General features: G+C 36.4%; 2 protein-coding genes across 9 annotated transcripts in view; one reads left to right on the forward strand and one right to left on the reverse strand.

Annotated features, from left to right (window-relative positions):
* The window catches only part of LOC132118142 (transcription initiation factor TFIID subunit 13), a 254,939-nt gene extending 242,034 nt beyond the window's left edge, over positions 1-12,905 (reverse strand). The window contains exon 1 of the mRNA XM_059527722.1: positions 12,902-12,905. The gene's annotated coding sequence lies outside the window, so the exon portion shown is untranslated. The remainder of the gene's footprint in view (positions 1-12,901) is intronic.
* LOC132118139 (paired box protein Pax-7-like) overlaps positions 5,443-21,777 on the forward strand; it is a 52,901-nt gene continuing 36,566 nt past the window's right edge. The window contains exons 1-4 of one of the 8 annotated variants that reach the window (XM_059527711.1): positions 5,443-5,977; positions 6,937-7,172; positions 7,438-7,582; positions 7,890-8,018. In XM_059527711.1, coding sequence (XP_059383694.1) covers positions 5,872-5,977; positions 6,937-7,172; positions 7,438-7,582; positions 7,890-8,018 — 616 coding nt within the window. In that variant the 5' untranslated portion in view covers positions 5,443-5,871. The remainder of the gene's footprint in view (positions 5,978-6,936; positions 7,173-7,437; positions 7,583-7,889; positions 8,019-21,777) is intronic. The other 7 variants (XM_059527713.1, XM_059527712.1, XM_059527714.1 and 4 more) reach the window with 7 other exon arrangements.

A 21,777-nucleotide genomic window follows, 5' to 3' on the forward strand; every position in this document is an offset into this window, starting at 1 on the left:
TTTGATTTGATTCATTGTTGATGCCCTGTTTAATGCATGCCAACTCAGTCCGACGAATTAGGGTAGAAATGGGGATTAAATCAATGTTTAGGCTTTCTAGAAATATTGGTATAGTTTAACAATCACTTTTTATATTTTGTCTTTACTGCCATAATGTTATGTGGCTTTAGAGTGTAATCTGAGCTCTACGTGCTAATCATAAAAATGAAAATACAAACGACTTCAGGTGAAATGAATAGATTAAACATCAAGGTTGCAGTCTTGGCGTTTAAGAAAGGAACTTGTGGTAAAGCTGAGGTCGCATATGTCTTACAGGAGTTACTAACTGGAACTGACGAGTCATTTGATAAAACTGGGACCCTATCATTCATCCTTTTATGCACTCGTTTTTTTCATAACTCTTCATGAGCCTTTTTTAAAATGAGCAAGTACACACGCAAGGGGCAAATGTCACAGGAAAGGAGAGCCACAAGGGGCATCAAATGATTCTCTTCATGCACCAGTCTTTAGATTGATTTAGTGAAACCAATTGGGGCAGCATGTAAAATTGGGGATGTTACTTTCATCTACATGAAACAGACTTCTTTCTTCTCTGACATTTTCTGGGAAGGTCCAGACAAACCGATTATGGCAAAAAACAGCAAGTCTATCACATGCTGATAAACCTTGAGACATGTCTTGTTAGAGGAGGTAAACTCAACGTTCAGCCCTACATTAGCCTCATCACACCACTAAACACAGAAGATGATACTGTATCATAACATTTTTCATTGAGCTGATTTGGGTCAATCATGGGATGCTTGTTTTTCCTACCTGTTAATTTATTCAAAATTACTCTCTTACAATGATACTTGATACCTTATCTTTGATGACCATGAATTTAATTTCTGAAAGAAGTCGCCGAACATACCCGAAAATTTAACCTTTTTGATTAAAACTAGTTCAGGTGGTAAAATGTCATGCGGCATGACCCAAAACCGTGATGATGTTTATGAAATATTTATATTTGCAAAGAGCCTTTTTACTTAAAAAAAAAAAAAAGATCTGTAAGATCTGTACACTATAACATATATTAAAGTTGTGAGGAAAATGTTATGTTTTTAACTGATGGTTTAGACCACATAACATTTTAAAACCTTACTTGAAAATGGTATCAAAACAAAAATGAATGAATCCCAAGCACAAAATCATATGTTTCTATATTGTTGCCAAGGGTTTCTTATTTAAAGCAATGGAGGACCCAGCAAATCAAAAATGACACCAAAGGGCCCTGACCAAGTGTCAATATATAACGAGTTGGGAGTGAGAACATGTTGGAGTTTAGGACACGTACTTATTGGATAACTTTTGTATTTCCTATTTCGGTTTATTTATATGCTTAATTTTTTTATTTATTATTTTTAAGATTAAGTTATGGTATTGGCCATAACAGTGTATTGTTTAAATTTTTTCCCGATTCATGGACAATCAAATTTGTCCTTGACCCAAATAACTAGTCTGTTACTTGGCATAATTGTATACTTCATGATATTCCCTGCAGAATCGAGAGTTCATCCAAAATGTGTAAAATGCCCCCATATTACTTTTTTCTGATTCTCATTTCTTAGTTTGTTCATCTAGGATCAATCCATGATCAGTGATCCCAGATCAGCTCAGTTATAGAAATACCTGCCCATGACCCCTGGTTTGTATGTAGTAAGTAGTTAATAGTCTCAGTGTATTCAGGTTTAAGAGAGAAAGAAACACCCCATGCAGCACCCCATGACCTTCCTGGTCACGACCTTTTGACGCTCACTCATGTCCCCCATCATCTTTCACAGCACTCACCAGCACATGAAAGAGTTCATCAGAAGGGAGGTATCGTGTGAGAGGATGAGACACAAGAGCTCATAGTGCAGTGGTTTGGTGCTCCTTGACGAGATCACATGCTTGGCATATGGAGGAATCCTGAGAGCCTTCATGGTGCATTTTATGTCTGAATAAAAGATGGGAGGAGAGAGAATAATATATCTGTCGTTGGACCAAACTTTAAATTCCACTATTTTATTGTGAGATGAGAGTTTTCAACTCTAACTGCAAGGGAATAACACTGCTGCATTAAATAAAGAGTGCAACATTTACATTTTAAATTCATATTTTATTGAATTAAATGCATGGTAGTTCAAAAATAGTTGCATTCTTCATTGTTTATTTTTGTGATTGGACACCAGAGTCCCTTTGTGAGCTCCTTCTACTTCAGCGATACCTCAGTTCAACAGTTATTAATTAACCATTTGCTATAGTGACAGAATATTACTCCTATGTTTATTTCAAAGCCTTTTATTTTCGCCTGAAATAGGTTTTGACTTAACTACCATTCAAAGGTTTGGAGATCTGTAAGATGGCTCTGAAAGAAAACTCTCATATGCTCACCAAGGTTTCATTTATTTGGTCAAAAATGCATAAAAAAATCATATAGCAAAATCTTATTACAATTTTAAATAACTTTAAATGTTTACTATTTTAATATATTTTAAAATGTGATTTATTAATTTAATGCAAAGCTGAATTTTCAGCATCATTACTTCAGTCTTCAGGGTCACATGATCCTTCAGAAATAATTCTAATATGCTGATTTGATGCTCAAGAAACATTTTGTTGAAAACAGTTGTGCCGGTTATCTTTTTTTTTTGTAACCGTGATACTGGTTTTCTTGTTTCTTTCATTAAAAAGATCAAAATAACAACAAAACATTGAATAGTATAACATAATAATAAAAAAGTATATATTTCTTTACCTAATTATTATTTAAATTAGTTAATACCTCTAAAGGTTAGAAAACAGACCTTACCTGTTTTGCTAGTTATTTTGTATCTCAGACAATCGTCACTTAAATTCAACTAAGCTACTGCGCTGTCGAAATGGGTAGGAATGCTTGTGAGAAAGACAGGACTATCACAGACATTCCTTTCCTTGCTTTCAGTGATGTATGGGGACAAAATGTCATTACCAAACCAGTGATTTAACTCCCTTAAACGTTTCCAGCTGTAGTGTTATTCTGCCCCAATGCTAAAAGTGTCATATGGAACTCAACCTTAGTCTGCTGGGCTTTGTGTGATGTGGTGCACCTGCTCTCTTTCCCTCTGCCTCGCTCTCTTTGCTTGCTCTCCTTCTCTTGCATTCATGCTTCAGATACACAGCTCCGTGCTTTCACTTCTCTTACTCTTCTTTTTAGTGTCCACAGGACAGCAATGGGCTACAACACCTGTGATATATATATATATATATATATATATATATATAAGCCTTTAATATATAATTACTTTATGATTGCAGAACAATATTCAGTCATGCAATCTCAGCCATTGTATGTGTAAAAAGCCAATGCTTTTTGCTTGACTGTGTATTATGGACATTATAAAAATCCTGGATTAAAAACTGAATCCTGAAGAATTGCATGTTTGGTTCTTTATCGCCATCTAGTGGCAAGTCCTATCATTTGTCATTCGTAAACGAAGAAGACCATTATGCAGCAAGGTTTTCACATTAGACCAACAGTGAGCTCACGTGCATCAACATATATTTATATACAGGCCGTATGGATTTCTTTGTATTATTGTAGAGAAAGAAGTCAAAGAAGGGTATTCAGGAAATATTTAGTTTTCTGAAAGTTTCAGAGATGTTTGTGTGTGTGTGTGTGTGTGTGTGTGTGTGTGTGTGTGTGTGTGTGTGTTTTAGAATAGGCTAATGCAAGCAGATGCCAAACTGAAGAGAAAAAAACTTGTATTGCTTTCATGCAGCATACTTAATTTACTAAACTGATTACTAGCGGAACAAAATATATATTTTTTAAATTGCATGTGCAATATGAATGTGAATGGACTGATGGATTAAAGCTACACATTTTCAAAAGTAACGATTATCTGCCAGGACATTGGGTTGCGAAAGTATACATTTAAAAAATAGAGGATATATTTTCTACAGCTTGAGCACAATTAAAGAACTAGAATTTACCTTAGCTTCATCTAATTTCTATACGTCTTTATATACCCTATTTGTTGAAGTCTTTGACCAAACAAATCGTGCCAACAAGAGTACTCCGACGCCTGCACTGACCTCAAAGACATTCAAGCTACCGGTCCCTTGGGATCTGACATGCTTAGTCATGTGGAAGTATATTAACAAGCAATGCAGAGTTTGCACACAAATTAACGATGCCATTGTTAACAACAAAGCGCAGCTTTCAAGTCACTTAGCGCCTGTCTGTTCTTAAAGTTGAATTCCAGTGTTTGATGCATCCCTTTCCACAATCACTACTAATCGTAGGTCTGGAAGTGCTTAATCATGAGACTGTACAAGTTATAATTTAATGAGTTTCATCCTGACTCGTACATATATATTAGTAGAGTGTGATTTGGACTGTCAGTGTATGCTCATATGGATAATAAATCATTATCTGATGCAAGAACGTTAGAACTATTTCAGGTGACACTTGAATATCTTTCAAATATAACATTTAGAGAATTATAAATAACCTAACGTATAAATGTTATGAAACGTGTATTGCTTTTTGAATGTTAATTATATTAAACACAATAACTAACATTGTCTATCAATTATTATTGTTAGATGTATTTGGTATTCATCAGCCTCACATTTTACAAATGAAGACTGGCCATTTGTTGGTTATTAAATCATTTATGAGGCTCTTAATTATTTGAATATAGTTTCCCCCACTTTTTTGCAAATCGATATTTTGTTAATGGTTTTTAAAAGACACTTATGCCTTTTCGTTTGGTGCTGGTGTATGTGTACAGTACACATGTGTACAGGTAATGATTTTTGTAGTTTTGACTGTAATGAGTTTTTATTTTATTTTTTATTTGCCTTTGTTTGGTTGTTGTGGAGAGATGTTTAAGAGTTGTGTTGAATTAAAACTATTAAACCGACTATAAAACACATTATTGAAGTTGAAAAAGTCCTACAGGGAAAATTATTAGCTTATCTGTACTTAGATTAAAAGGTGTATGTTATGGTATTACAGAACAAATTAATTGGCATAATATTTGTTTTAACTGACGGACTGGGTAAACCAAGCTTGTGTTTTCGTTCATATACAATGGAAAACATATTTTAGTTACACAGTTTTGTCTGTACAATATAGGCCAAGTAGGCTTTAGCAATATTTGAGAGTACATTAATGAACATAAAGCACTATTTTATATCAACAATTGATGTTTTATTAGCTTATGATTTTTAGGCATTGAATGGCAGTCGATCGATCAAGTGTTTGCATTGTTTTCTGCTCAAAGGCAATCTGATGAAGTGAATGAACAGCTAGGCACTCCGCGTGTGCGTGCGTGTTTGTCTTACCCTCTGCTTTTTGTGATTGGTCGAAAAAAAACTTGCTTGTTCCCCTCCATGCCCACATGAATAAAAGAAGACTGCAAGAGCCTATCGGCGCGCGCGACACCCCTCCTACACCGCGCGCTAAAGTTATCCACTTCAGCAACTCCCAACCCCTAAGCAGACTTTGTCATCCAAAACTATCAGACCTTTTAAGAAAACACTGCAAAGAATTAAGTAACCGTTGTTCACTCGAGAGCGTTTGGAGTACCCCCTCCCTGGCGCGCGCGGCTTCTTGTTCTTGCGGTAGTTATTTTGCTCATGACCCCCTCCGCACAAAACACTGTTTATCTCTGTTTGATTTTTTTGGAGGTTTCACATCCCCGCGATAGTGTGGCTGGATAACATTTTTTTTGTTTTCCCTTTTTTGAAAAAAAGAGGATTTGTGAATTTTAGTCATTAAGAAAACATTCATCAACAAGTCTGGACTTGCTTTCGCAGTTTAAACATCAGCCTTACTGTGCCTCGTCCTTTATTAAAAGTAGAATGTCATCTTTACCGGGAACAGTACCGAGGATGATGCGACCGGCTCCAGGACAGAACTATCCCCGCACCGGATTCCCCTTGGAAGGTTGGTTGGACAGATGCTCGGGTACTTAGTTTTGCTGTCATTTATTGTTGTAAATAATACCAGGCCTACAGATCTCCTATAGCCTAAAAGGTTTTTAAAGAGTTTGAACTGTATTGAACTGTAGCCTATATTACACTTGTGAATGCATCAAGTTCTCGACTGAATATGCTGTAGCAAATGTCCGATTGGCGAGTTATATATATATAAACCAGTGTACACTAGATGGTATTGGTTTAGCCGCATTTTGATGAGCAGGACGCATGTGCATAATAATAAATGCACCAGAATAATAATAATTAAAATATAAATAAATAAATAAAAACTTTTCCAGGGCTATTTTGTTGCTGACATTGTTATTATTTTAGTGGTTAAAATAAAATTTCTAATTCCAAAGCCTGTCCGTAATTGTAAGGTTTGTTGAACTGATCAAGTGTCGCAAGTTAATCCAAAATGCACTAAAGAAAAATATTTGAACAACACCGAGTGCAGAATAAAAATAATAATAATGAAGCAACGCATCCAGGCCCGAGACTCAAGAGATGTGGAAGATCTGTTAAATTATTTTAAGCAAAATTCTCTGCTAAATTTTCTTTCATTAACTGACAGCAAACACAATTCTTAGCGCATCTCAAGACACCAGTAGGCTAAATGATGAACAATTTGCCAGATTCAAATAAAAATTATTATTATTATTTTTTTTTACATTTAGAACAATAAATACAATTATTTATCACTGTATTTTTGTAACAGTTAGACTGGTTAAACTAAAAAGCGTGGCTCTATATTTCAAAGTACCTCTGAGGTCTCTGTTTTTTTTTGGTATTCGTATAGTCAAAGATAAATTATTATCGTTATTGCTTTGAAATCCTATTGAAGGGAAAAAATACGTAGCCTCGGCTATAAAAGAGGGTAAACTGGAAGTCTGAATTTTGAGTGAATGCAAGCCAAAGTTAGATTTGATTCCCCTTTCTTCACTGCAGTTTCAACTCCTCTGGGTCAAGGTCGAGTCAATCAGCTTGGTGGAGTTTTCATCAATGGCAGGCCTTTGCCAAATCATATCCGCCACAAAATAGTTGAAATGGCTCACCACGGCATCCGTCCCTGTGTGATCTCCCGACAACTTCGCGTTTCCCACGGTTGTGTCTCCAAAATCCTCTGCCGGTATCAAGAAACTGGCTCGATCCGTCCTGGAGCAATAGGAGGAAGTAAACCCAGAGTAAGTATAGCCCATTATTATTATTTTCATTTCTGTTGTTATCATTATGCATGATGGGTTTTTGTATCGATTATTTTTATTTGCAAAAGCTAACTAAATATTTAATTTTAAATAGTTTAAGAAAAGCTGAGTATTAAAAGGAAAAGGGAACACGCTACAACTTGTACTAAAATTTATTCTCCTGTCTTTTTTCTTTCCACCCATACTTTCTATCATTTTTTTCTTTCTCTTCACATTTTCTCGCCTTTTCAATCAAACACAAAAGCAGGTGGCAACACCTGACGTGGAAAAACGAATCGAAGAATACAAGCGCGATAATCCCGGCATGTTCAGCTGGGAGATTCGGGATAAACTGCTGAAGGACGGTGTGTGTGACAGAAGTACAGTTCCCTCAGGTGAGGCCTCATCTGGTAAGCAGCCCCCCTTTTTTATCATGTCCACATCACCTATCTAGTAATTTTAGTAATTTTTTATCACAATAATTTTGTATAGCCTATAGTCTTGAACAAACTGAATTGAAAATAAAAGTATTGAGTTTATAATTACTACTGTTCTTTTATAATATGTAGGCCTATTAGCTAATTATAAATTACGATATAGACTAATTTATTTAACCTACTTTATTATTATTAAACTATTATTATTATTATTATTACTCAAATATCTTTATTTTGTTCACTGTCTCCTTTTATTTATTTATTTTCATTATACCATCAGTAAGTTCTATCAGTCGGGTTCTTCGTGCGCGATTTGGCAAAAAAGATGATGAGGACGACTGTGACAAAAAGGATGACAGTGGGGAGAAAAAAACTAAGCACAGCATTGACGGCATACTTGGAGACAAAGGTAATTCATTTTAATTTTCTTTTAATCTTATGCAGAAAAACAACCAACTTCTTGTAGAAATCAACTTTGCGCTTGAGTTTATTGGGGTCTTCTCTGCACGTTAATGCTTTGTGTGTCGGTGCTCGGCGTTCATGCGATTTCTCTGCTTGTTGAACTGTCTTTTAATCATTTGATTTAGTGTATTTATACTGGCTCTGACGGATGGTATTTAGGCCTTGATCTATTTGTACAACAGACTCATTTGACGCTGAGTAAACGGTCCCTTGAAAACGGCAACTGACAGATGACCGATGTGGCAATCAATATCAATTACAGTCCATAAGTTCAACATTGCCCGCTGGTTCTCGCGATAATTCGGCACGCTTATTCACACGTTAACAGACCTTTCCATCTGGCAACCGGTAACAAGTAACAGCGTTGTAATAATATAAATAATTTTAGGTTGTTTAATTTTTTACAAATTAATTTTATATAAATAAAGCAATTGTCTATTTTAGCTAAATGTAATAAGTCGTGCCCAGAATATTTTAATATCTCTGGGGGGAAAAAAAATCTTTAACTAAGCAAAGGACACGATTGTCTTTTTGAAGTAGCCTTACACTACAAAAAAAAAAAAAAATATTCGTCGGTTGTGTGACAGTGTTTTTTTCACACTTGAAGATGAACTTCTGTCCAAAGATCTCTGCTTCACTGAAGCTCTTTTGGAGCGAGGAATCTATGCTACAAAGCAAAGCCTTAAAGCAAGGCTTCGAAAGAAGGAATGAACCCTTCCTTTCACATTCAAAAATCCGTAAAGGGGGGAAAACTTTTAACAAAAGGCCAAGAGGGGAACTATAAAGAGATGAATTATTCAATACACCCTGCTGGTAGATAGTTTTGTAATATTATGGAATCGTCTGTTGGAAAAGAATGAGATTTGGAGGGTGCAAAATGTTTTATTCTTGTTTGGAAATGCCCACTGCTCTTTTTGGAATCACTATTGTGTTTCTTAGCTGACGTTTAGAGAGGTGGTTTAGATGTAGGAGGTAGCCTACCCTGTTCGTCTTTTACACGTATATTATTTCAACTTCATTTGTAAGAAATTCGTCGGCTTTCATTTATTTTGTATTGCCTATATAACAATAAGTGGAACAGCACATTGATTTTGTTCAGTTTTGAAATATTGTAAAGTGCTTTTCTATGTTCATAAAAAGGATGCTGAATATGCATACCTTTCTGTATTATTTATAGCGCCTTTTAACTGTGTGTACGACTGATCTAAAATATGTGTTTTAGAACACGTTTGTGTTTGTTTGTGCTTGCGCGCGAAATTCAAAACCCTACAACCTCCGTGGACAGATTCACAGGCCAGTAATGCTATTGGATTACGGATACACAAATTGGCAATCCGTGATTAAAAAAAATCTGCCATTGCCCTAAACGCTGTGCATTAAGAATATGAATATTTCCATCCGATGAATGCATGCATATCTGCTAGGATTTATGAATAATTTAAATATCATTAATGTTTATTTACATCTCCAAATTCACTCCACATTTGTCTTACATCTTGTGAAATGTCTTTTCACATTTTAGCTTTATGATGTCATGCAAACGAGATGGGGCTAAAATGCAATCTTTTTCCAGACTTAAAAATATTTTTCTCGGGGCTTGTTTCACTTGCTCATCCAACTGGCATTTAATAATGTTAAGTCTTATTAGAGTTCGTAATGAAAACGTGTCTTTTGAACAAGCGGCTGTGTTGGAGATGGGTGTAATAGCTCAGAGGCATGGTAAGAAACTTATTTATCCCCAATCAGCTCTCAGTCGCCGAGTTCCAAGCACAACGTTATTTTGAAAGGTTTTAAAGCAGATTAAATTGAGCCTTTTCTTTCTCTTCGCTTTCATCTTTAAACGACCCTCTCTGGCTAGCCTTCGGCACAACTGCATGAGATTTGACATTTTTCTCACACTTGTTCGTATATTTTTTTGATAATATTGTTTTATTGTATTTTGGTCTATTTTAGTTGATTTGACGCACAAACACATGGCAAAAGAATGAGACCCCAAGCACGCCATTTGTGGACAAATTGAGCAGTTTTGTATTATTACAGGTGTGAAATTACTGAACAAAGAAAAATTGCCCCTGGCCTTATATATAAAAAAATAAATAAAAAATATTGTTTGTCCTTAATCGTGCAGGTTTAGAACAAAGTTTGGTTCTTTATTGACTTCTGAAATAAGCTAATGGATACCTGCATTGTGTATTTTTTTGAATTTCGACCCTCTTGTTGTGCTACTAATTTAACGTGACGTTCACTGCCCTTATTAAGGCATGAAAGGCGCATGCAGCACACGGACTTTACTCGACCAATAAAATGTCATTTGACCCAGAGAAAGATTTGTCAGCCAATTAATAGGGATCGACAGATTCCCCATTTAGGTTCAGTTGATTAAACCAATTGGATTTCAGAGACTTGTCCCAAAGAACAATGCAAAAGATAGTTTAAACAAGTCAGTGGACAATGCATGCATTTACCTGATCTCGGTTTATTAGCCTATAAAAAGTTGACTCTTTCAGCACGACCTTGGGGTGGCACAATGAACTCGTTCAGTGAACATGCTGAAAATAAATTGTTTGACTGGAGAAATCGAACACATTTAAACGAGTTATAAAAATTACAGAGGAAACTCAGAAATCGAATAAAGTGAAATATAATTTTCCTATATGTGCATTTGGAGGAGCGTTCTTAAGAATGCGGCAAAAGGCCAATTAGGCCTACATCGAGAGAATGAAAAGTGTTTGCACACGGCTATAGTTCCCAGATTTTTGTAGAGAAACGAAAGTTGTACTGTATATTTGAGAATTTGAAATAAGCCTCGTTTGAAGAAAAGAGACCATAGGATGAGTCGGGAGACCACTTCAAACAAATCCATCTGGAATGGAGAGAGAGAGAGAAAGAGTGAGAGATTTAGTGAAAGTATGGGGAAGTTATTTAGCTATTAATATTTTTCCTCAGGCATCGAGAGTCACTCCATCTGCACTTTCTCGCAGCTATTTGGCTGGGCTGAAATTGAGGGAGACCCAAATGTTGGGAAGAGATAACACAATCATCACAGCCGCGGTCCTGCGCTCTGCATCAGTGTGTTAAACTCGGATTAACCTCCCCTTTCCCCACACTGCTACTCAACACATTTTATTGGAATTGTGGGAGAGGGAACGTTTTTGTAAAATGTTATTATTATTATTATTATTATCATCATCATCATCATTATTTAGCTAAATAAATCAATATTCACAGAATTAGCCTACTCATTCATATACGTTTAACTGTAGTTAATGTGCAAATATATTAATGAGATTAATCATTCATTGTTCTTTTCACTGTATATGCTATTAATTAAAAATATGTTGTAACGTGGGCACTGCTCTGTGTAAAGTTCCCTGCTGTTATTAGTCGTAGTGCTGGCTGTAATTAGAATGCGCATAATAAAACTGTTGTTAGGCAGTAGCTAATGATGGACAGTGACAATGGTGCAAATTAATAGAACAAGTCTGGCGTTTGTATATCCGATCTGTTTGGTCATCGTCTAATGATGAGACTATGCTGTGAAATATGCTAATCCAGAGATCATGACACCAGAGCGCCTGTTTAGTGTCAACGGCGTTGCTTTGTAAAACATTTGCAGTGTAACTGAATTACATGCTGGTTAACTTCAGTCCTGCACTTTGCTGAGGAAATTATTTTCCAAACGTTCACCCAATATGAAGCTCATGAAAAACTAGGCCTGCGCTAAATCCAGGTCCCTGATTCGTGGATGAATAGAATGTCGGAAAACGTCGAAATAGTGCCCTTCTGTTTTTCCCTACATAGTTTGACAGCTTTTCTTTTACAAATTCTTACACTGCTCTCTTTGAATTCGTCTTTGGGTAATTTTGACATAATATTTGTATATATCGTTGTATATATATATATATATATATATATATATATATATATATATATATATATATATATACAACGATATATACAAATATTATGTCAAAACTACCCCTATTATACAATATTTTATCGCCTACAACAAAAATTAGCCGTAAATATTCGACTAAATGTGTCTAAATATAGCGTGTCATCAGAGTCAGTCTGTAGGAATGAGATTTGACGTTAATCATTTTTAAAATGTAGAAAGATTACTTAAGCCCCTTTGAACAGAATATTAATATGCAATTATTTTCAACAGCTTTGCTGACCTGTTAACCTGGGTCGGATTCTAGATGCAATGAGGATTTTGTGTGTTTCAGATGTTAAGGGAGAGAGGAAGAAAAAAGAAATTGAAAATAGGTGCAGAAAAGTAGAGGCGTCTGGATGAAATTGAGAGGCTTATAGACTTTGAACCTTGGGTGCTTTTTCTTATCGGAAACATTTGTGGTGACACCACGACAATGGAAGTTCATCATATTACAGGCTGCCAGTGCTGCTTTCAAGAAGGCCTGTCTAATAATTAAACTATTTCTTGCCATGTGGGACAAGGACTATCTCAGTGCACATATTACTAGTACATATTATGCGAATGGCTCTTGGATATCTGCGTTTTTTTTTTTTTTTTGGTTAAAGGGACAATCTTCCATTTAATTTGCCGAAATTCATACGTCCACTGCAGAAGACGTGGATGTTTTTTCTTCGCACTAAAATGAAGCTCATATCCCCTTTCTCACTCACCTTATTTGTCGCCAGAAATAAAATGAAACCAAGTTTTCAATTAAGACCTGACAACACGTACATTAAACATACGGGATGTAAACAATTAGTTGGTCAAAAATCAATGTCATTCAGCGAGATTTGCACTGTGCAGTAGAGTGGGGGGCATCCTGTTGGACCAGAAGAACAAAACGAACAAACGACTTGGGAAAACTCCTGCTGACACCAATAAAAGTATTGGCCTCCGGGCTTCCTATGTAATGTCACAAAAGTGTTTTTGATTCCCTGGACTCGCCTTCGCTTTAGTGCTGTACGTTGCCCTGTATAATTGGAAGAGCATGCACGAAACTCTTGGTGACCTTATATAAAGACGTGGATGTTTCGTCCATTGGTCCAACAAGACGCTAAAAAATTCCCTTTAAAGTTAGAAATCGGCAAAACGTTTTGGTTGCAAACCATTTTCTAATTTCTGAAGAAACATGTAGCTATGTGGCATAATAGCCCATGCTTTATAGCAATAATAGGCTATAATCAAGAATGTATCGAATAAAAATAGAATGACTATTTAATTTGATTTGTTTTACTTCCCAGCGACTAAAGAAACATATTTCATAGCACAGAATACATACTACAGGACTACGGAATAAAGCACACGGAATTAATGGCAAAATGGCAATTTATATAGCATGCTTTAATTGCCCTATGGTGTTCAAATTAAAGAAATAGGCAAAGACTGGCAAACGTTTAACATAGGACTCGACTTGTTGATTTTGATCTTATTGTTCGTATCGCTTTCAAACTTGCTTTAATGGCCTCTTAGGGAATACAAATATACGAAAAGAGGAGTTACCAAAGTGGTGGAGGGGGGGTGAATCTGTGGAATTACTGCCCACTCCTTTACCATGGAGTGTTCAGTAGCCAGTCCTTAATCCTGCTTTCATTTCTGCCGACAAATGCCAAGAATCCTGTCTGGAGACCCAATGGGAGACTGATCAGCTAACAAAAGGGAATCCTTCCACAAAGCAGGAGTGCCAAATGTGGTTCAGGGCACTCATAAACAGACCAAAGGAAAAGTAACCTTTTGCCGGTAGATCTAATAACGTTTTGAGTGCAAATGTTGAAACGTCTTGGTCCACATAAGTGTCTGTGCAAATGAAAATTTGCTCAGGCAGTGTTTATTCACTGCAGGTGTCGGTGTACAAATATGCTAAATAAATGCTATCATTGTAGGGTCACTGAGTTGACTAAATTAATGGAATGGGCTATTGAAAGTGGATGTCGAAATAGCCTATTTGGCCACAATTTGTGTTTATTTGTTTTAAATTGTAACTTATCTTCTTTCATTTATTTATGTTGCATAAATAAAATTTAAAAGCATGTTTATGTCTCTTTCAATGGAATATTTTTCAGGCTGGAAGTCTGTTATTTTACACCATGTAGTATTTGTTTTTAGTTGACCTAAAAGTTTGAAATAAAATAGCCTACTTGAATCTAAGCTGCTCTGACTAAAATCCCATCAAGATTTGCATAATGGAGGCCATTAATTATCATTTAGCTCATTAATTATTGTAGGAACAAATCTACCATGTGATGTTGAAGAGTTAAGGCTATGTTTCAAGGTGCACCTTTATCAGATTCATTTAAAGAGTCAAGTCCTCCATTCTTCTGTGAATTAACTTTTGTTCCTTCGGCCGTTTGCGGTTTTTGTTTGAGCAAAAATTATTCTGGTGTCTGACAGCCCTCTTTCTTGATTTAAAGATAGTCACTTCAAAAGGGAGAAAGAAAAGGGGAAAGCCAACCGTCTGTTATTTTGTGTCTCTGGCCTCTCTGTGTTGGCTATTCAGGCAAGTTGATGAACTTCTCCAAAAGTTTATTAAGAGGAGCAAAACAATGGTGTCTAAAGCCTTTAGGCAGCCAAAAGAGACAGTTTATAAACTAGCTGCCATTGTTCCCCAAAGGCAGATGCATGAATACCTTTGAATGGGCTCCCTCAAACTGACACGATCAAGCTAGACAACAGCATGTTAAAAGGAACTGCCTTTCTTTCTGCTGCCCAGATTTGTATTTTTCCTGCATTAATGTACATCTGCGGTAGGAGGGTCCAAGCTGGGACAAGCTCAATCCCAGTCAATACCCAAACCCACAGCCTTTGGGCTGTTTGAAGTAAAGTCCTATGTTCTGCACGCCCTCAGTGGGCTGCAGGTGTCACAAGCCCCAGAGAAATATGGTAATCTAAGAGCAAAAGAAAAGAATCACCCTCCTTTTGACGTTTTAAACAGAGCATTTTCCAAGTGAATGACTTGAAATTGCCTGTTTGTAGGGTTTGAATTTTGTCTTAATGCAGCCTTTACAAGGGCTTCCATGTATAGGTTTAAAGTTTTTTAAAATGTATGACAGGCGGTGTGTTTAATTTTGCAACTTTTAATGTCATATCTGGTTGAATAGTGCTAAAATATATAGGAAAAAATAAACTAAACTAACTATAAGAATTAAACTATAAAATAAGCTATATTTTATGGCTTAATTTTCAAATGCTAATTGATGAGACAAAAAAAAACTTGATTAAAATTAAACTTTTTAATTTATTTACATTTGTCTATTAAATGCTAGCATTCATTTGCAACATCTGCTTTTCTTCTCTGTGTCATTTTTAAGTAGCCTTTTTACTTGTCTCTTTAAACAATCATCATATCATGTTATGTATTCGAGTCCATAATGAGTTATTTATTGAGGACCCATAAAGAGGCTAGTGAAAGTTGAAGAAGCATGCACTGCTGTCTTTCTGGCATGAGAAGCATAATTGCATTCTCCTCCGGTCCACAATGTTGACTCTGTTTAGACATGAATAAAAGCTATTTATTTTTGGCTGAAAATTTACTTGTTCCTGAATGGCTTTCACATTGCCAGCTCCAAAAACAAGTCTTTCAGAAACTGAGTACGTGTACAAACAAGTGATTTTCATGGTTTCATCATTACTGCAGTGATTTTAGCAAGTGACACTTATGATAAGCTGTGGCTGATGTAGTGTTTTGTGCAGGTTGTATTTAATGAATAAGATGTAATGGAATTGATAGTGAAGATTGATTTAAGCCTTCACCGCAGAACTTTGTTTACATCAGTGTAATATCCGCTAATGAATCTCTCTGGGATGAAATGACCTATATTGTGAAAATATAATGCACTATGAAAATATGAGATTGTTGATTTGATCGTTGAGCAATAATTTAGTCACTTGAGCTTGATTATTCACTGGATGTTTGGCACAAGATTAAAAGTCAGCACAGTAGCATAAAAGGTCTTTAACCCTCAATTTCTCATGGTGGAAGATAGATTTTCAATATATAAAGACCATGATTAGGAATAACAGGTGGCGTTTCCGTAACATGTTGCAGTCATAAAAATACCCTTAAAATTCTGTCCAGTTTTGATGACTAAAGAAGCATGGCCCATATAATGGGTAACAGTAATTAAGTGGGGAGGGAAATTGTGCCGCATCAGTCCTATGATTAGTGCCGAACAACATGGTCCAATGGCTTAAAAATCACCATCAGCCCACGCTACTTATGGCCATAAAATTTCCCATTTTATGCTCTTTAGCAGCCTCACCCTGAGATTCTTCATTAGCTTTATTTATGTGTGTGTATTGCACTTGCACAAAGACAATAAACATGTTCCTAGAGTGTTGCAAATCAGAAATTTGCTCAGATTTTTTCCACCAACTTAAATGTTGAATGTGCGGGGCAGTGTGAGAGCAGCAGAGGGGCCAGGCAGCTGTGAGGTAGTCTATCCCGCTCCCCTCTCCCCACGCAGGCTTCAAACAGGGCACTTGTCGTACATTTTTAACTAATGGGCTTATTTATGCAGCCATTGTCAGTTTCTCTTCAGGCTACTCTTTTTCCACATTGACTTTTTTTCTCTCTCACCCTGCAGTATACAAAAGCAAGTGCTGCTCAGTATTTTGCATCTGTTGATATGAGATTTGCCATTTAAAAACAACTGTTCTGCAACGTTGAGTTATTACGGCCTCCATTAAATTGTGTTTACCACATTGGTGCGTAAAGATATCAGAGCACCTCATTTAAGTTATAGGGTCTGCGTTTTGACAGAGCGCTCAAAGAAAAGCTTACCTCTTCTTTAAGAAGCACTACTGTATATACTACAATTTTTCTTCATCTCTGATTATTGATCTGCTTTTCTTTTAGAAATAAGATTATGCCTTTTTTTATTATTATTTATTTTCACTTTTGGCATTTGTATTTAAGCCCTAGGCTGTCCACTTAAAGCTCACATTGATATATTAAGATTTATTTCCCATAAGCTAAGTCAGTGGTAAAATTGACATTCAGCATTTTTTTTGTTTACGCAACTGTTTTATCTCGAGAAGAGACACACGCCACCGCTGTGGGAAAAGCGGATAAAGGCTTTGCATTTAATAAATGGTAGTTTGCTAAGACATAAAGCCATGATAACACAAACATCTTTGTGAGGATGGAATTAAGTTCAGCTGCAGTTTTACCCTCAGTATTTACAGGGAAGGCCTCACACAGAGAAGCGTAAAGTTTTCTGCGAATTTACTTTATTGCAGTAATGCAAGAAAACTTTTATCTGAGGCCAATGTTTCTCCCTTTGACACAATGAGTAGACAAGGGATGTTACCAATGGCATTTTGTGTCAGAGATGCTTGTAATGTCTCTTATATGGAGCATTTAAAATTATATTTTACTTAAAAATTGAAAATGTATCTTTTTAAACCTGTATGTTTTTCCCTGTGCAACACAAATTAAGATATTTTAAAGAACGTTTAAGCTGTTTTACTTATATATTGAAAGAAAATGGACCAAAAATGATATTGTACCCCACTGACTTGGAAAAAATATCTTCTTTTGCATACCACAGAATAAAGTCATACACAATAAATGATTTTTAGATTTTGTTTTTTTAAATGTCTAATTCAGTGTGTTACTTGCCCTTTCTCTGTTATTATTTGTTAAATGTTATTTATCAGTTGGAAACAACATGAGGATGAGAAAGGGATGAGAATGAGTAAATTAAATAAATTTTCTGCTTATAATGTATATTATGTGGGGCAGGTAAAATCTTTCATACAGACTGAAATGTAATGAAGGATGAAGTATGCGCCTGTCTTTTTTCACTCTCTGACACACACATAATAGTTTCATAAGCTATGGGCATGCTAGTTTAAATGGCTGATTTTGCCATCTTTCGCACCTTTTAGATATTTGATTAACTTCCACGGTGCTGATTGCTTTTGACCTCAATTAGCGAGATCTCAATCCCAGGAAATGAAAACTCCATTTTAAAAGAAAGAATGAGGCAGGAAGTAAACGGAAACACCTCTCTCCTTCTTCCACTGACCAAGTTAAGTCAGCACTTCCCAACAAATTGACTGCGCTGCACATATCTTTACAGAATTTCTTCCCTAATTGCCTAAAGATATTTTAAGAACCGTTTCGAAGTTGTTCTTAAATAGCACTGCAGCGAAGTTCAGCTAATACAGCAGAACAGATGTGATCTTCACATTCATGTTCTATGCGGATCTGATAACTTCAGCAAAACATGATTTCTTTAAAGTAGGTCTGATTATTCTTACCAATTCTGTCTTCTCTGTTCTTTAGCCTATCTGTCAATAGTTATAGTTTTGTTGTCAAAACTCTTGTTCAGTCACCACATTCCAGAGCATTTGAAACCCAAGAGATACAAGCCATCCTTAGAGTTTCCCTCTCGCTGTCTCTCTGCCCTGCGCCCCCTTTTCCCTGCCATTAAATGGATTCATATTCAGGCAGAATTTTCCAGTGGCGCTTGGGCACAGAGAGTCAATATGTCAGCATTTATTGATGCCCCACAGAGCTGCACAGGGTTGTCAGGCCTCTTTTCAAGCTTAAATGGCCCCCTAAGGTGCGTCTTCTATTGGGCCTGAAAGGCCACGGAGGCCCTCGAGTCTCTCTGTTGTTTAAGGTGAGCACACTCTCACACAGGCACGGTGGACAAAAAGCCCTCTGAGCCTTCATGCAGATGACAAGACCTATAAAAGAGCATCACCCATCACCTCTCCTTCACATCTTCAATCTCTTTCTATGAAATGTTTTTGAATGCTACAAAAAGAAAGGAGGGCTAATTGTTTGTTGTGGGAGCCAAAATTACTGCGCTTTCCCTCCTTTCCCCTTCTTCAATGGTGTTCTTTTATCCCATGGAAAGAAATTAATGAACATGGAGCAGAAAGCAAATCTAAACTTTTTTGTGTGTTTGTATTGTATTGTGTAATGTGTATTGATGCAAAGTAATGTTAGACAGTAAACACTATGGGATGCAAGGCTTGTAAAAATCCCTAACCATGGATATTAAACATTAGCGCAACTTTCCTACACAATCCTACACACATAAATGATTCCTAAAATTGTGTTCCTTTTTGAAGAGAGATTTAAAAATCATATTTATGATTATTGGATGATAAGTCCGTCAAAACAATCTGACTGACATTGAAAGATGGTCTTGAGTCATCTATGGCCCACAATATTATGGAGACTTGACTTTGACAATCAAACTAGGAAATGAAGTTCCCTTGTTTAAATTTGGGTAATTGTACTCCTTGTGGTGTTCATTATGCCATATTTAAAAGTGATCAATTAATCCAGTCCTATGTTTAAAAAAAATAAAACAAAAGTTCTATATTGGCATCTGGTTCCATTTAAGAACCATTAACATCCATGAAACATTCCATAAGGTTCTTTATAGTGAAAACAGGTTCTTTAGATTTCTGAAAGGTCACACTACAAATAATTTTTTTTTAACCTCATCAATGATTTTAGGGAACCAAAAATGGTTCTTCTATGGCATTGCTGATACCCCCTGATATTTGGATATTCTACCATCAATTTTGGCTCATCCTTTTTTTTGGCTGAATATTCACAGTTGTCAAATTTTCAGTTCATCACTGATGGTAACACCCGGAACCACCTTGCATTGTGGAGGTGAGTTTAGCATTGGCAAACAACTCACAAATGCAAAATTATAGTTTTCATAGCATTGCAACTCACACAAAAATAGTTAGGAATCAAGGACTACAAATATCTATATAGCTAGTATTTTATCCATATGGACAGAGTATGGACATGTTTGAATGAGAGTTCATTAATTGACAGTTTGAATGAGGTTCTAAACTAGTAATTGTTTTTTTTTAAATGGGACAGACACTGCTGTACCTATACTGTTATTTTCAATCTGGAGTCTCACAGATGTGCATATGTCAGAAACAAGGAGGCCAGTTGTGTGCCACATTGAATACCAGACCCAACCTGAGTATAATGTTGTTTTGAGAGCCAACTCTGATGAAGACAAATGTTTAAATGTTTGCTACCATGCTAAGCTTAGTGGAATGTGCAGCTGTGGACAAGCACTTTACCCCAGGCCCTTTAGCTCGCTACACAGAGACTGTGGCAGGAAAGGTTAGGGGAGAGAGAGCGAGAACGAGGGAATGAAAATAAAAAGACAACACAGAAGAGAAAGAGGTCTGAATGTGGCCGTGATGATGAATATCCCATCTGCTCACAGGCTCATCGGTGATGGAAGTGGTCTAAAGGCTTATGTTGGGTGGTCATGACTCCTCTTTGGCCTTGGTCGCTCCTCACCCATAGCGGTTAATCACTGTCCGATGAGTAGATGCTCTCGGAGAGTTTTATGCCCAGCTGTCAACAAAAAGCTCAGTCAGGTTGGCTGCATGAAGCAGATCTATGGGAATCAGTTTGAATGTGTTACAGCAACTCTTTTGGTTCAATTTCACCAAAGGGCTTTCAATCAAATCCATATTCAAGATATATTAGGCCAATTCTTTCCTGATTAACTGTCTTTGATGTGTAAGTGCTACAAATCAGGTTCATCCCATGGGGCACATTCACTCTTAATAACTGATGAGATTCAAAGAGACAATTTTGAGTTCCGAAAATAATAGGATTTGGGGACGCAGTGCTTGTCAGAGTTTGTTTGAAAGGAAATCATTCGCTGTCAGATTAACTTGTTTGCTTCAAAAATCATGGTTTTTTATTGCATCCTTTTGATTGAAACACATTGAAACAAATTGAACAATACTGCAAACACTGGAGGACTACATGGATAAAGGAATAAAATTCACAGGGAATTCTTTAATTGAGCTCACATTTAAGATAAAAACGTTTTATCAGTCCCTTTCATTTTTCAATGGATTTAAGAAGGTCGTCTTATTGTAATTGGAATGTTCCTGTTCTTTTCCGATTAGTGGTTTGGCAAAGAGCACTTTTTATTTTTAAAACCCAGTTTTTCTCTATTTACCTTTATTCAAAAGCTCTCGCTGCTGTCTGCTCCAGGCCATCTCAGACAAAATGTGTCAAACTCTGTTATATTTATGCCGCAGCACATTCGACAGATCTGGGTACTTGCCATGGCTGCATTCGTGTGATGGGACCCAGCATGTCAATCGTGGGATCTCGCAGAGACAAAGATGAGGTCCAGGTTTAGACACATATCTGCATCAGCGTCTGTTTCATTTCCATAATCCTGTCCTCATTATACTGCGAGTAGGAGAGGGAGAGATGCTGACCTTTAGCAGGAGAGTGCTTTCAAACTTATTCAGGTTTTATCTGTCTCTGCAGGGCTGGCTGAGGAGCAGCTTGTGGGTTGTCTGTTATGGCAGCTAAATGACATCGTAATTGTTGTGACGAGGGCAGAATGGGATGTGGCAGGATACTCATCAGTCATGCAGGCGCAACTGCATCAAGCTTGTAGCTTCTCAAATTGTGTTTCTTAGATTTGTCCCCCTGATTTTCATTCATCTGTCTGAAGGTAAAAATGTGGGGATCTCTTGTTTGAAAACAAATATTTTTTTGATAACTGTGGCAGGATTGCGGCTGTTCAGAAGTTTGGGGCAGTAATATTTTTTTATGTTTTTGAAAAAAGTATCTTAAGGTCACCAAGGCTTAAGAAAAAATACAGTAAAAACAGCAATATTGTGAAATATTTCATAAATGTAAAATAATTATTTCTATTTTAATATATTTTATTCCAGAATTTTCAGCAGCATTTACTTCAGT

Source organism: Carassius carassius, chromosome 37 (assembly GCF_963082965.1).
Source record: "Carassius carassius chromosome 37, fCarCar2.1, whole genome shotgun sequence".
Classification (NCBI taxonomy): domain Eukaryota; kingdom Metazoa; phylum Chordata; class Actinopteri; order Cypriniformes; family Cyprinidae; genus Carassius; species Carassius carassius.